The sequence below is a fragment of the Microcebus murinus genome, chromosome 18 (assembly GCF_040939455.1).
Source record: "Microcebus murinus isolate Inina chromosome 18, M.murinus_Inina_mat1.0, whole genome shotgun sequence".
Taxonomy (NCBI): domain Eukaryota; kingdom Metazoa; phylum Chordata; class Mammalia; order Primates; family Cheirogaleidae; genus Microcebus; species Microcebus murinus.
Genome location: NC_134121.1, coordinates 16,348,171 through 16,360,927, shown reverse-complemented (window position 1 = coordinate 16,360,927; position 12,757 = coordinate 16,348,171). Strand labels below are relative to the sequence as shown.

The 12,757-nt window shown below is 43.0% G+C and overlaps 1 protein-coding gene across 2 annotated transcripts in view; it reads left to right on the top strand.

Moving 5' to 3' along the window:
* ZZEF1 (zinc finger ZZ-type and EF-hand domain containing 1) overlaps nt 1–12,757 on the top strand; it is a 122,792-nt gene that overhangs the window by 78,130 nt on the left and 31,905 nt on the right. For both annotated transcript variants that reach the window (XM_075994227.1, XM_075994226.1), the window contains exons 35-39: nt 2,202–2,367; nt 3,715–3,977; nt 5,069–5,214; nt 8,811–8,961; nt 10,281–10,420. In XM_075994227.1, the coding sequence (XP_075850342.1) occupies nt 2,202–2,367; nt 3,715–3,977; nt 5,069–5,214; nt 8,811–8,961; nt 10,281–10,420 (866 nt within the window). The remainder of the gene's footprint in view (nt 1–2,201; nt 2,368–3,714; nt 3,978–5,068; nt 5,215–8,810; nt 8,962–10,280; nt 10,421–12,757) is intronic.

Below are 12,757 nucleotides of genomic sequence, written 5' to 3'. Positions count from 1 at the left end.
GGGTCCCTAGGCTGGAGTGCAGTGGTGCGTTTATAGTTCACTGCAACTTTGAACTCCTGGGCTCACATGATCCTCCTACCTCAGCCTCCCAAGTAGCTGGGACTATAGGTGTATACCATCTAATGCCCAGCTAATTTTTTTTTTTGTCAAGACAGGTATCACTATGTTGCCCAGGCCGGTCTCAAAGTCCTGGGCTTACGTGATCCTCTGGCCTTAGCCTCCCAAAGTGCTGAAATTACATGCATGAGCGCCTGGCCCTGGTCATTTTTTAAAATTCCCATTGTACTAAATAAAAATACTGCCCAGTGGTATTCTCTGATTCTTTGGCAAACATGGGCCTTATCGCACAACTAAATGATAAGCTCCAGAGCTCTCATTATCTGGCATCCTTCCATCTTCCATAGAGCTGGGTGTAGGTACTTGGTAAATACTCAGGACCAAGGAATGCACATTCAGTGGAGTTTCCAGGAAATAGTTATTGCTTCTGAGTCATGCATTGTTGACAAGCAGTGAAATATACACACACCCAAAAGCAAGCCTCAAAAATCCTTTCATGCACTTGACTTGTAGGTGCTGAGCCAAAGCAGATCAGCAGTACTGCACAGTTGAATGCTCTTTGTGTGCATGGGCCAACAGTAAAAGACACAGCCCCTGCCCTGGTAACATAGCCCCTGCCCTGGGAACATAGCCCCTGCCATAGGCCAGCAGGGAGATTGGACAGATCCAAAGAATATCTATTTCAGTATAAATGGTATATGTGCTGAGTTATAAATGAATGGTACAGATTATTTCTGGAAAAGTTTTTTTCTTTCGAGACAGGTCTCGCACTGTCAGCCAGGCTGGAGTGCAGGACCACATCTGCCCTGGAAAAGTTTAGAAATAGTAGAAGCATTGCTGCAGGGAGGGCTTGTGAAGGAGGTGGGATGAGAATTGGTCTTTGAAGAAAGTTAGGACCGGATGATAGAAGGAAACATTGGAGACAGTGCCGCCACCAAGGGCAGAGAAGCCCAGAGACAAATGAATGAGCATCTATAGTGAGTTTAGGTAGACAAGCTTGAATGTCTGTCCAACTAAATGATGGATTAAGACAAGTGGGGCCCAGATTTTGGGAACCTGATATACTAGACCAAGGGATTTGAATAGTCTACAGACAGTAGGAAAGCTTTTCCAAGCAGAGTATTAATGTGAGAGCTATGTTAGAGGAAGGTGGTTTTGTCTGTATAAGTGTTTCTTTTAGGAAATTAGTCTCAGGGCTGGGCATGGAGGCTCACATCTGTAGCCCTAGCACCTTGGGATGCCAAGGTGGGAGGATCAGTTGAGGCCAGGAGTTTGAGACCAGCCTGGGCAACATAGTGATACCCTATCTTTAAAAAAAGTAAAAATTAGCTAAACACAGTAGCTTATGCCTATAGTCCCAGCTATTCAGGAGGCTGAGGCAGGAGGATAGCTTGAGCCCAAGAGTTTGAGGCTGCTATGTGCTGTGATTATGCCACTGCACTCCAGCCTGGTTGACTGAGTGAGACCTGTCCCAAAACAAAACTAAAAGAAATCAGTCACAGTAGTCACAAGGGCATTAGAGCCTGGATTGGGTTCATGACAGTGGGAATAGAAGTGGGTCAGATGTGAGGAGCATTGAGTAGGATCTGTGACAGGGCTTGGAGACCTATTGGACTTAGAGTGAGAAGGAGACCAGAACAGCCAGTCTCTCTCATGACAGTCATTCTCACTCACTGGGTCTGGGGTTTACAGAGTCCTTTTTCATCTGTGATTCTGGAGTGTAAAAGGAAAAGCAAAAACCTTATTACTCCTCAGTGCTTGTTAACAGCAATACATCAGCAGCTGCTTAATATTTGTCAGAGGAGGGAGTCATGGAAGACAGCTCACAAATTGAGCTGTGGACTTGTTTCCACCAAATGGCAGTCATGGTTGGGAATTGGTAATATATTTGATCAAACTGTTGCACTGGAAAAAGGGGGTCAGTTTACTACCCTATTACTGAGAAATTCTGTGCCAAGAATATCATTCATATTCCCAGAACCACCTGGGCAAAGCACTCTGGTCTCCAGAGGATGCTTATGTCCCCTGCCTTCCTGAGTAGTAAACTGGGAGTGGCCCTGGTGCTAGGATTGGTTTGGGTTAGGAATCTGGCCCTTCTAGGAGCCCTCTGCTCTCCACCTCACACTACTGTTTTTTTTCCTCAGGTGGTGTAAAGCCCGAGGGCCATGGAGACGACCATGAAATGGTCAACATGGAGTTTACCTGTGACCACTGCCAGGGTTTGATCATAGGCCGGAGGATGAATTGCAATGTGTGTGATGACTTTGATCTTTGCTATGGATGCTATGCAGCAAAGAAATATTCCTATGGGTATGTCTCAGGTGACCGTAGTCATGAAGCCTTTTCTTTTTTTTGAGACAGAGTCTCGCTTTGTTGCCCAGGCTAGAGTGAGTGCCGTGGCGTCAGCCTAGCTCACAGCAACCTCAAACTCCTGGGCTCGAGGGATCCTCCTGCCTCAGCCTCCCGAGTAGCTGGGACTACAGGCATGCGCCACCATGCCCGGCTAATTTTTTTCTATATATATTAGTTGGCCAATTAATTTCTTTCTATTTATAGTAGAGACGGGGTCTCGCTCTTGCTCAGGGTGGTTTCGAACTCCTGACCTCGAGCAATCCGCCCGCCTCAGCCTCCTAGAGTGCTAGGATTTCAGGCGTGAGCCACCGCGCCCGGCCATGAAGCCTTTTCTTTATGTGTTCCTTCACTTGAAAAGGGGACTTCTTACTATAAAAAAGAAAAGTTCCTGTAATAAAAATATTTAAACACACTCAAATGTAGACTAGTATGATGATTTAGACTAGTAGACCATATACCCTTTACCCAGATTCAGCAATTAGGGAGACTTTGTTATGCAGGCTTAGTTTATTCCTTTCATTTTTTTGTTGTTAAATTTTTTTTTTTTTTTGAGATAGAGTCTCACTGTGTTGCTCAGGCTAGAGTGCTATGGTGTCAACCTAGCTCACAGTAATCTCAAACTCCTGGGCTCAAGCAATCCTTCTGCCTCAGCCTCCCGAGTAGCCGGGACTACAGGCATGCGCCACCATGCCCAGCTAATTCTCTCTCACTCTCTCTCTCTCTCTCTCTCTCTCTATATATATATATATATATATATATATTTTTTATTATTATTATTTTTTTTTTTAGTTGGCCAATTAATTTCTTTCTATTTTTTTATTTTTTTTTTTTTATTTTTTTCTTTCTATTTTTAATAGAGACGTTCAGGCTGGTCTCGAACTCCTCACCTTGAGCAATCTGCCTGCCTCAGCCTCCTCTTTGTTAAAATATTTTCAAGCAAACTCTAGACCTTATATCATTTCCTTTCTACCTACTTCATATCCGTCTCTAAAAGTTATTGGCATTTTTCACTTTAACAAAATACTATTACCACACCTTACAAATTCCCAGTAAGGAATTCTTATTTAACCTGGTGTTCACAGTCTTCTGGGGGTTGTGAAATCCTAAAATGAGATGTCCAGTGCTTATATGTGTTCATTTTTCTGGGGCGGGGGGGGGCAATATTTCTCTTTACATTTTCAATAACCACACCCTGGAGTTGACTGATGGCAAGTTGTGACCAAGCACATGCTCCCCTGAGGCCCTGTGCTCCTTTTCAGAGCCTCACAGAAGCTTGTGAGCCTAAATTACATCTTGCCTTCGCAGCCATCTGCCCACCCACAGCATCACAGCCCACCCAATGGTGACCATCCGGATCAGCGACCGGCAGAGGCTCATCCAGCCCTACATCCACAACTACTCCTGGCTGCTCTTCGCCGCTCTGGCCCTCTACAGCGCCCACCTGGCCAGCGCGGAGGACGTGGACGGGGAAAAGCTGGGTCCCCAGGCCTGCAGCAGTGCCACCACCCTGCGGAGCCAGTGCATGCAGCTTGTCGGGGACTGTCTGATGAAGGCTCACCAGGGAAAAGGTGACTGTTCTCCACGCGCAGAAACCGAAACCAGCCCTCAGCTGCTGGTGAAGGAAAAGCCTCAGCAAAAGCAAAATACTGCACTCGGCTTAGAGGCAACAAAATCCAGTTTTCCACAAGAGGGGCTCACCCTGGTGTGGAACTTAATTTTAAGTTCTCAGATACATTTGAGAGAAATGTTGGCATTAAAGTGGCATTTAATTTCTCTCAAATATTACATGAAGAACTAAAACCCGTTATGTCTGTGGATGGAGTATTTAGTATTTGAATCTACCAAAATTTGCCAAAGAAATCTAGACTCTTTTTTAAACCTAGAATGCAAATCTGCTTCCACACAACTGTATTCTAGATGAGAGCTGTTTACAAGTAAAATAGTTTAACAAAATGTCTAGATGAATCTGACTTTACTGAGGAGTGCTAGGAAGAAAATAACTTGAATGTTAAACCTTGAAGACATTTAAATTTCTCTCAAATAATGGGCTCTCTGTTCTAGTTAGCATTAGGGAATCAGACCTGTATTAGGGAGTGGGTGGGTAATGCCAGTGCTTCAGAGCCCTTTTGTTATCCTTTTGCCAGTGGGAATTTAGAAATCTAGTTGTGTGGAGCTACTATAAAATTAAAATGTCTATGGTTTTCTAAAACATCCTATTGTATGTTTTGTCTTCTGTTGTTAATAAAGTAGAGGTATCCCTTGCTATTCAGACTTTCACCATCTGAGATCAGGAGCTGAATAGATTCAGATAGCCAGAGATGTTTGTATTCAATATTCCAGGACAGGCATCCTCAAACTACGGCCTGCGGGCCACATACGGGCCACCTAGCACATTTATCTCCGGGTGTTTTTGCTGCCACTTCCTGTCCTGCTTAGCAGCCAACTCGTCCCAGGCCCACAGTGCACACTCTCCAACAGTGTGAGGGACAGTGAACTGACCCCCTGTTTAAAAAGTTTGAGGACCCCTGCTCTAGGATTTGGTTTGTGTAGAACTCAGTCATCCTGTTTCTATATAGTCGCAAAATAGTTTGTGGCATTTGATGGAAGTAACCTTTGTTATCAAAACTTTTAATTGTTCTCTTATTTGCTTCCCATATAGGTCTGAAAGCTCTGGCTCTGCTTGGTATATTGCCAGATGGTGACTCCACCCCAGAAAATCAGGCCCTGCCAGTCACTGTCCCCACCCGAACATCAGAGGAGCAGCTAGAGAAGAAAGCAGCCCAGGATGCTGAGGCGCTGTCAGAGGTGGGCCCTTTTGTGCACTGCAGTGTAAATAACAGTTCCTTACTACACGGAGTTGCAGCTTGAGCTCTGAGAGAGCCGTGTACACGAGGCTACATAGCAGGGACTCAGCCCAGACTACTGGGTCCAGATCCCTGCTCTCTCAGGCCTTGGGCATATTACTGCAGTCTTTTTGCCTCAGTTTGCTCATCTGTAAAATAGAGATGATACTATTACCTGTAACAAGGTTGTTGTGAGCAGTTACACACTGTTACACACTTTGAGCCATTAATAATATATGTTCTTAGAACAGTGTTCATAGTATGTTCCATGTTATTGTTATCTATTTCTGTTACCGCCTCCTGGTAGTTTTTATAAGGATTGAATAAGATTATGTACCTGGAGAAATTAATTCCTAGCCCATGGTGAACACTGGATATGTGTGGCTATTTTTATATTCAGTCAACAAATAGGTGACACTAAATGCTTACTGTTTACAAAGTAGACACAGTAATTTACATACAGGTACTTGAACAGAAAAGCCTTTCTGGATCCAGGTGTAACCTGTGATACTGACACTAAAGGTTGTTTCGTGGAGCAGTGCAGCATGCTTCTGTGTGCTGCCTCCGGAGCTTGAGTGTATGCTGTAAATGCCCTGACTTCGCCTCAGGAGCCGCTGATGTTGCTGTCCTCTGGCAGTGTCAGGTTATACTAGTCAAGGATTCCCTTGTCTGGTGGTTATTGTTCACCAGGATCCCATGTATTCTGTGTAGAGGAACACAAAAGCAAAAATGGCTGGCAGAAACATGAAAACTCGTAATTGTCTTCACTCAGCCAGAGAGCCAGTGGAAGACAGGGCACATAATCAAGCCTGTGTTTAAACTGTTGACATTTTGGACCACAAAATCTCTTCTTCAAGCAGCACTTTAACCTCCCACAGATTATGGTGGGGACAGAGAGAACATTATCAACAGAGACAGGATAAATTAGCAGCCTTCACCTTCAAGCCCACCCATGAGCACTGTGCTCTCCCAGTTATCTATTTAGTCATTTATATCAGAATGGACTTGAATTTTTTGTGGCGTTTTTTTATTCAATGGATTAAAATCTATTACTTTTGATTTTAATTTTGGTGCTCACATTGTTTGGCCAGTGGAAACTCCTTCTAGCTGGCTTTTGTGTCCTTTTGATATGTTGCCATTATTCTTTGAACACTTCCTTAATTTTTGATAAGAAAGATGTTTCAGGCTTGGCTTAGGCTTTCCCAGCCTGGGAACTGGTATGGGACTTTTTCCAAAGAGGTCCCAGGGCATTATTTTTATTCTTAAGCTGTCTCCACCTTTTGGATGCCCTGCCAGCAGCTGGGCACACCATAGTATCCTGCCTCTGGCTCAGGCGCTTAGTCTTCTGGCAAAGCCACAATTGTCAGCACTGTCCCTGCAACAGAACCTGAGTGTTGCCACTACAATGGCCCTAAGGACCATATCCCATTGCGGCCCTAAGTTCAAATCACTTTTTTTGAACTCTCATGTGCTTCTAGCCAATCCCAGGGCCTTATTAAGGTTATCTACTCTTCCTTCCCTCCAGTGACTAGAGATACTTTTTGTTTTTTGTTTTTGGGGTTTGTTTTTTGTTTTTGAGACAGAATCTTGCTCTGTCACCCTGAGTAGAGTGCATCATAGCTCACTGTAACCTCAAACTCCTGGGCTTAAGCGATCCTCTTTCCTCAGACTCCTGAGTAGCTGGGACTACAGGCATGTGCCACCATATCTGGCTAATTTTTCTATTTTTAGTAGAGACAGGGTCTTGCTCTTGCTCAGGCTGGTCTCAAACTTCTGAGCTCAAGCAATCCTCCCACCTCAGCCTCCCAGAGTGCTAGGATTACAGGCACCTGGCCAAGATACTTTTTGTTTTAAATGACTAAGAAACCAGTGTTAGTCAGAGGCATCATTCGGGTGATTCTGTCCGCAGTGGCCTTAGGCCAGTAATGAGTTCCCCTTGGATGCCATAGGGCGCAACTGCAGTGGCCTTTTATAGTCCTGTGATAACAGGAAAGAAGATAAAGAGTAAAATTATTTGCCAGAACTTTGGAATTATAGTGCCTTCACAAAGTGCCATATGGTACAGGGAGTACAATGTCTGAGGTCTTTTCAGAGGGTATGATTGTAACAAGGCAAGTAGCTCTCCCAGTCTCGGTACCCTTTTAGGACAGTCTTACAACCACCTTTTTTCTCAGAAGGAGGTTGAGGGTAGGATTGATGTTGAGGTTACAGTATCCAGAGAGAGGAGGATAAGTTAAGTTAGCTGCCCCTGGGAGACAGCAGTGCCTTATAACCTGAGTGTTTGATATTGCCTAACACTCTACCTTTGGCTCCAAAGAGTAAATTCAAGTTTGGCCTTCCCAGACTTGGAGCTGGGGTACCTCCACCACGCACAGAAGACTTCCCACATTGCCTACATTCCACATATAAGCCTGTACAACAACAGGGGAAAGCACCCTGAGGGTCTTGGGAATGCAGGCCATCACTGGGGGACTCTGAGTGCCTTCTCAGGAAATGCAGGCTGAAAGCTGTCACCTTGCCCATCTGGGCTGCTCACCACCAGACTCCTGGTCCCAGAAAAGTCTTCCAGCTCCAGTGGGAGCCTCCTTAACAAGTCTCATTGCCAAATGGAATTCTTAAAAGGGCATCAAATGTGTGCTTGTTCAATTTGTTAAAATAGAGAACAACTAGGGCCGGGCGCGGTGGCTCACGCCTGTAATCCTAGCTCTTGGGAGGCCGAGGCGGGCGGATTGCTCAAGGTCAGGAGTTCAAAACCAGCCTGAGCGAGACCCCGTCTCATTAAAAAAAAAAAAAAAAAAAATAGAGAACAACTAGAAAAGAATGCTAGAACATGGTAGAGAGGGTGTGAGTGTGTAGGTGTAGAACTAGTGTCTGGTCTTCTTTGATTAAATGATATCTGTGATTGGTTTTATGAATACATACCCTGTTAAAAAAAAAAAAAGCAAATTCTATAGAAAACTGAGAGGAAAGGTACATGGCCCACAACTCTGTCCCACAGCCTACAGAATGCCAATTTCTACATCAATAAAATAGTTCTCTCTATGGCAGTGAAAACAGTATCATACTTCTAGGTTTTAGATTTGATGCAGTTGTATCTCCGTAATACTAAGGATATTAGATATGAAAAATTGTCTAGTTATTCTATAAATAAATATTTATGTTTTCTACTGAAGGGAAAAAGAAAGTACATCAAAGGTAGTTACCATAGCATACTAGAAGGAAATTCACAGCTTTGTCTTTTTCCCAGGGGGAGAACTTTCCATACTTGGTATCTGACTACTAAATAGAATGTATTAGAGGTTTGTGATGGAGCCATTGCTCATGTGACTGCAGGCTGTGACAGAGGGCCATTTGGAAGACAGGGGGATGTGAGGCAATGGTTACTATCTTCACTAGAGTATAGATTCATTATAAGAAACGAATGGCATTTTCTAATGGAATTCAAGTTTTTTAGTCTATGAAGATGGTTTGACTAATGATAAAAAAAGTTGTAATATTAATGGAGTAAAGTTTGTTATAAGAAACCTTAACTCTTTTACACTCTTTTTGTTTTTTTAGAGAGAAAAAGCTGTTCATGAGGAAGTCAGACCTTTAGATTATAAGCAGAGAAACAAGGCAGATGAAAGCATATCCTTAATAAAGGATCCTTCATGCCAGACCCAAATCTCAGGTTCGCCTGCAGATGCTAGTCCACCCACAGAACTTCCAGGTAGGTGGACTTAACTTCTTAAAACTCACACATGCCCATCCCTGAGCTGTTGCACACAATTCAAAATTGACTAGCAACCAAGGGTATATGGTTTCTGAGTTCTGTTCATATGGTGCTGCTAATGCTTTGAAAGTCGTCTTTCCTTCATGTTGACTGTTTCATACCTATGTATTCCCTGTATTCACAAGTGCCTTCTATGTGCCACGCACTGTGTTAGTCTTGGGGATGACACAGGGTCTGACTCAGACAGATAGACACATAGGTCCTGCCCTCATGGAGCTCATAGTCTAGGAGGGCATAGGACAAAGGTGCAGGTAACTAATTTGAGGTGGAATGTGATTCTGCCCAGAAGAGAGGTGTAAGCGGGCATTAACAGTGGTTGGTATCTCTGGAGCAGACTGAATCCATGTAAAGCCTCATACAGAAAGAGATTTAGGGGACCTTGAATTTGCTAGGGTCTATGGTGGGGGCAGGTATTCAGGGCAGAAAGAGCAGCATGTACAAAAGTTCCAAAGTGGAAAAGCCCTGCATGAACACAGAGAAGAGTCCCTCCCACAGGTGTGTCGGGATGGAGCAGAACACTGGAAGATGAAACAGGAAAGGTGCTGTGGGACTCTGCTTCCTGAAAAGTTTGGGCTTCTCTGCGTGGCAGAGAATAGCAGCAGCAAGATCAGAGCTGAGTCTTAGGAGAATTGAGGATCGGTGCCATGCAGGTGTTCTGGGCTAAAGCCAGCCTCAGCCTCCTCCTGTGGCAGCCCAGGGCAGCGGAATCTTTCCCATCTGCGTACTCTGTGCCGGAGGCAGGAATGAGCACCTAGCATTCTGCCCTGTCCATGGGGCCAGCTCTTACAAGGTGCTGGTGCTCATCTCTGCAGTGCCTGTGCTTCTAAGTTCCAGAAGACAGGCTGTCACTCCATGTCAGTACAGATCATTGAAATCTACTGGAGTCTGATTCCCCTGAGGACCAGCATCCTGGTTCATATGCAGTTTAGTCATTCATCAGGTGTTCATTAAGTACCTGCCACACTCTAGAAACATTTCTAGCTGTCTGAGATACTTCACTGAAAGAAACAAAAATCTGAAGAAAAGACACACAGTAAACAATAAATAGAAATGATACAGTGTGTGAAAGATGATGATACAGTGTGTGAAAAGATGATGAAATACTCTGAGCCCAACAGAGCAGGTCAGGGACCAGGGGGAGGGGTGGGACAGGTTGGGGAAGGGCTGTCTATTTAAACAGGAGTCAGGGAAGCCGTCTGGAGAAGAGGACAGCTGAGAACCAGGCAAAATTCAAAGTTTGATGTTTTACCACTCAGATGCTGAGAATTCAGAAGCGTCATCTCAGAAGCCAATAGAGGAAAAGGCAGTTACTGCAAGCCCTGAGCAAGTATTTGCTGAGTGCTCCCAGAAGAGGATTTTGGGTTTACTAGCAGCCATGTTACCTCCCTTAAAGTCGGTAAGGGCAATTTCTTAAAAGAGGGTGTTATGTGTAGGGAAAAAACTTAGAAAGCCATATACTGAAACAAACTATTAATGGCAGTCATCTCTGTATCTGTAAGGGTGGGATTATAAGTTATAATTATTTTCTTCTTTGACCTATGTTTTGTAAGTGTATGTAATGACTTACTATTTTTAATTATTATAATCATCTTTTTCTACCTTTTTATTTTGAAAAAGTTTAAAGCTCCTAGAAAACTTGAAAGAACCATAAATGAAGATCTTTCCTAGATTCACCAATTGTTAATATTTTGCTTTATCTCTGTCTTATTTATATATCTATTTATGCTTTTTTTCCTGAACTTTTGAAAATAAGTTGAAATCATCATTGACAGTTCACCCTCAATACTTCAGCATGTGTCTCTCCTTAAAGTGCATTCTCCTATACAACCACAATGTCATTATCATACTTAAAAAAGTTAACATTGATAAAATAATTTTATCTTATAGCTTAAACACAGATTTTCTGATTATTTCCAAAATGTGCCTTACAGCTTTTTTTTTAAAAAAAAAGAAATCAGGATCCATTTAAGAATCTCATTGTATTTAGATGTCATGCTGATTTAGTCTCCCCTAATCTATTTCCCTTGCCTTTTTTTCAAATGTTCATAACACTGACATCTTTAAAGAATCTGGACAGTTTAGATATGTCTTCATTATTTTTCTTGTAATTTTATGGACCATTCCTGCATGCATATTTTTTCCATATGAACGTTAGTATCATTTTTATCAAGTTAAAGAAAGATCCTATTAGCATTTTCACTGGGCTGGCACTGAATTTATATGTTAATTTAGGAATAGCTGACGTCTTTACAATAGTTTCCTATTTTTCAGTTAACAGAGAGGAATCAGAGACAGAGATGGCAGGCTGTTGAAACAGGACTTCCCAAGTTGACAGGACTTTGGGGAAGGGGAGATGTCCCCAGGACCTAAGATTTGATCTTCAGATCGCTGGGTCCAAGGACTTTTTTTAGCAGTTTGCCTGGAGATGCTCAGACTCAGAGGAGTCAACTTTTGTGTGGGAGTCGAGGCTAATTTTTAAATCAGTCACAATTCACAGAGACATGTGTCTGGCAGGAAAATCAATATGTATTCCCTCTTGGTATATAAATCCACCCGGATGACCACGCTGTAACTCAGAAGGTTGTCTGGTACACATGGAATTAGGATGAAGAGTGAAGGATATTTTGAAGATGGGTTTGAACTGGCCTGACCTAGCATGTCTGTCTGAAAGGGATGCGCCTCTGAAATCAGCACCCTCGGGCTTGGACAGCGCAGTAGCACTCTGGTCTTTGCCTTCCCTCCCCCGCCGCCGTAGGAGACTTTGAGCAGACACAGCAGCTTAAGCCTTTCTTCTGTCCCAATAGCCATGACTGATTCCTGTTTGCTTCATTTGCCTCACTGTTAATTAGAGCTGCATCTTTCCCCCATCTCACTGGGCAGCACATTGAGAAACCATCTCTTAGAGTGGGGCCCTTCTACAATTGGCTGTTAGCCTTTTTATGTTGATTTTGCCAGTTTCACTATAAGAGTGACCTTTTATTGACTTGGTCCCAGCTTTGTGGTAACCATTTGTGTTGCAGGCAGTCAGCTCACTTCTGATGAGATAACTGCTCTGTGCCAGTCAACTGTCCCCTACTCTAGCCTTGCTCCAATACACATTTTTCCCTGCATCTTCCCAAATTCTCTTTTCTTTTTTCTAATCATTTATGAAGTCTATCATATTTTTAATCTAATCATGGTTGTAGTTAAATTTTTGCCTACTTATTTCAACTTATATTTCTTTGTTAATTAACAATGTTACCTTTTTGCCTTTTCTCCCAAATGAGATGAGACCTTGTATGCTTTTATTTCCCTCATCATATTCCAAGTGTTCGAATCATATGTAATTTTAGCTCTGCGTGGTTTGGTTGGTTGGTTGGTTTGGGGTTTGTTGTTGTATCATTTAGATTTGACCTCTCTTTAATTACTTTCTTTAGAGTTTATGAACCACATTGTAATTAATTATTCATAGTTACTGTTTTGATGCACATTATTGATTGGTTACTATTTCTTCCTCCTGAATTATTTATTCTAATTCACTTTTTGTTTTGCTAAAATACTTCCTCAAATACTTTTTTTTTTGAGACAAAGTCTCACTCTGTTGCCCCTGCTAGAGTTGTGGCGTCAGCCCAGCTCACAGCAGCCTCAAACTCCTGGGCTCAAGCAGTCCTTCTGCCTCAGCCTCCCAAGTAGCTGAGACTACAAGCATGTGCCACCATGCCCGACTAGTTTTTTGTATATATATTTTTAGTTA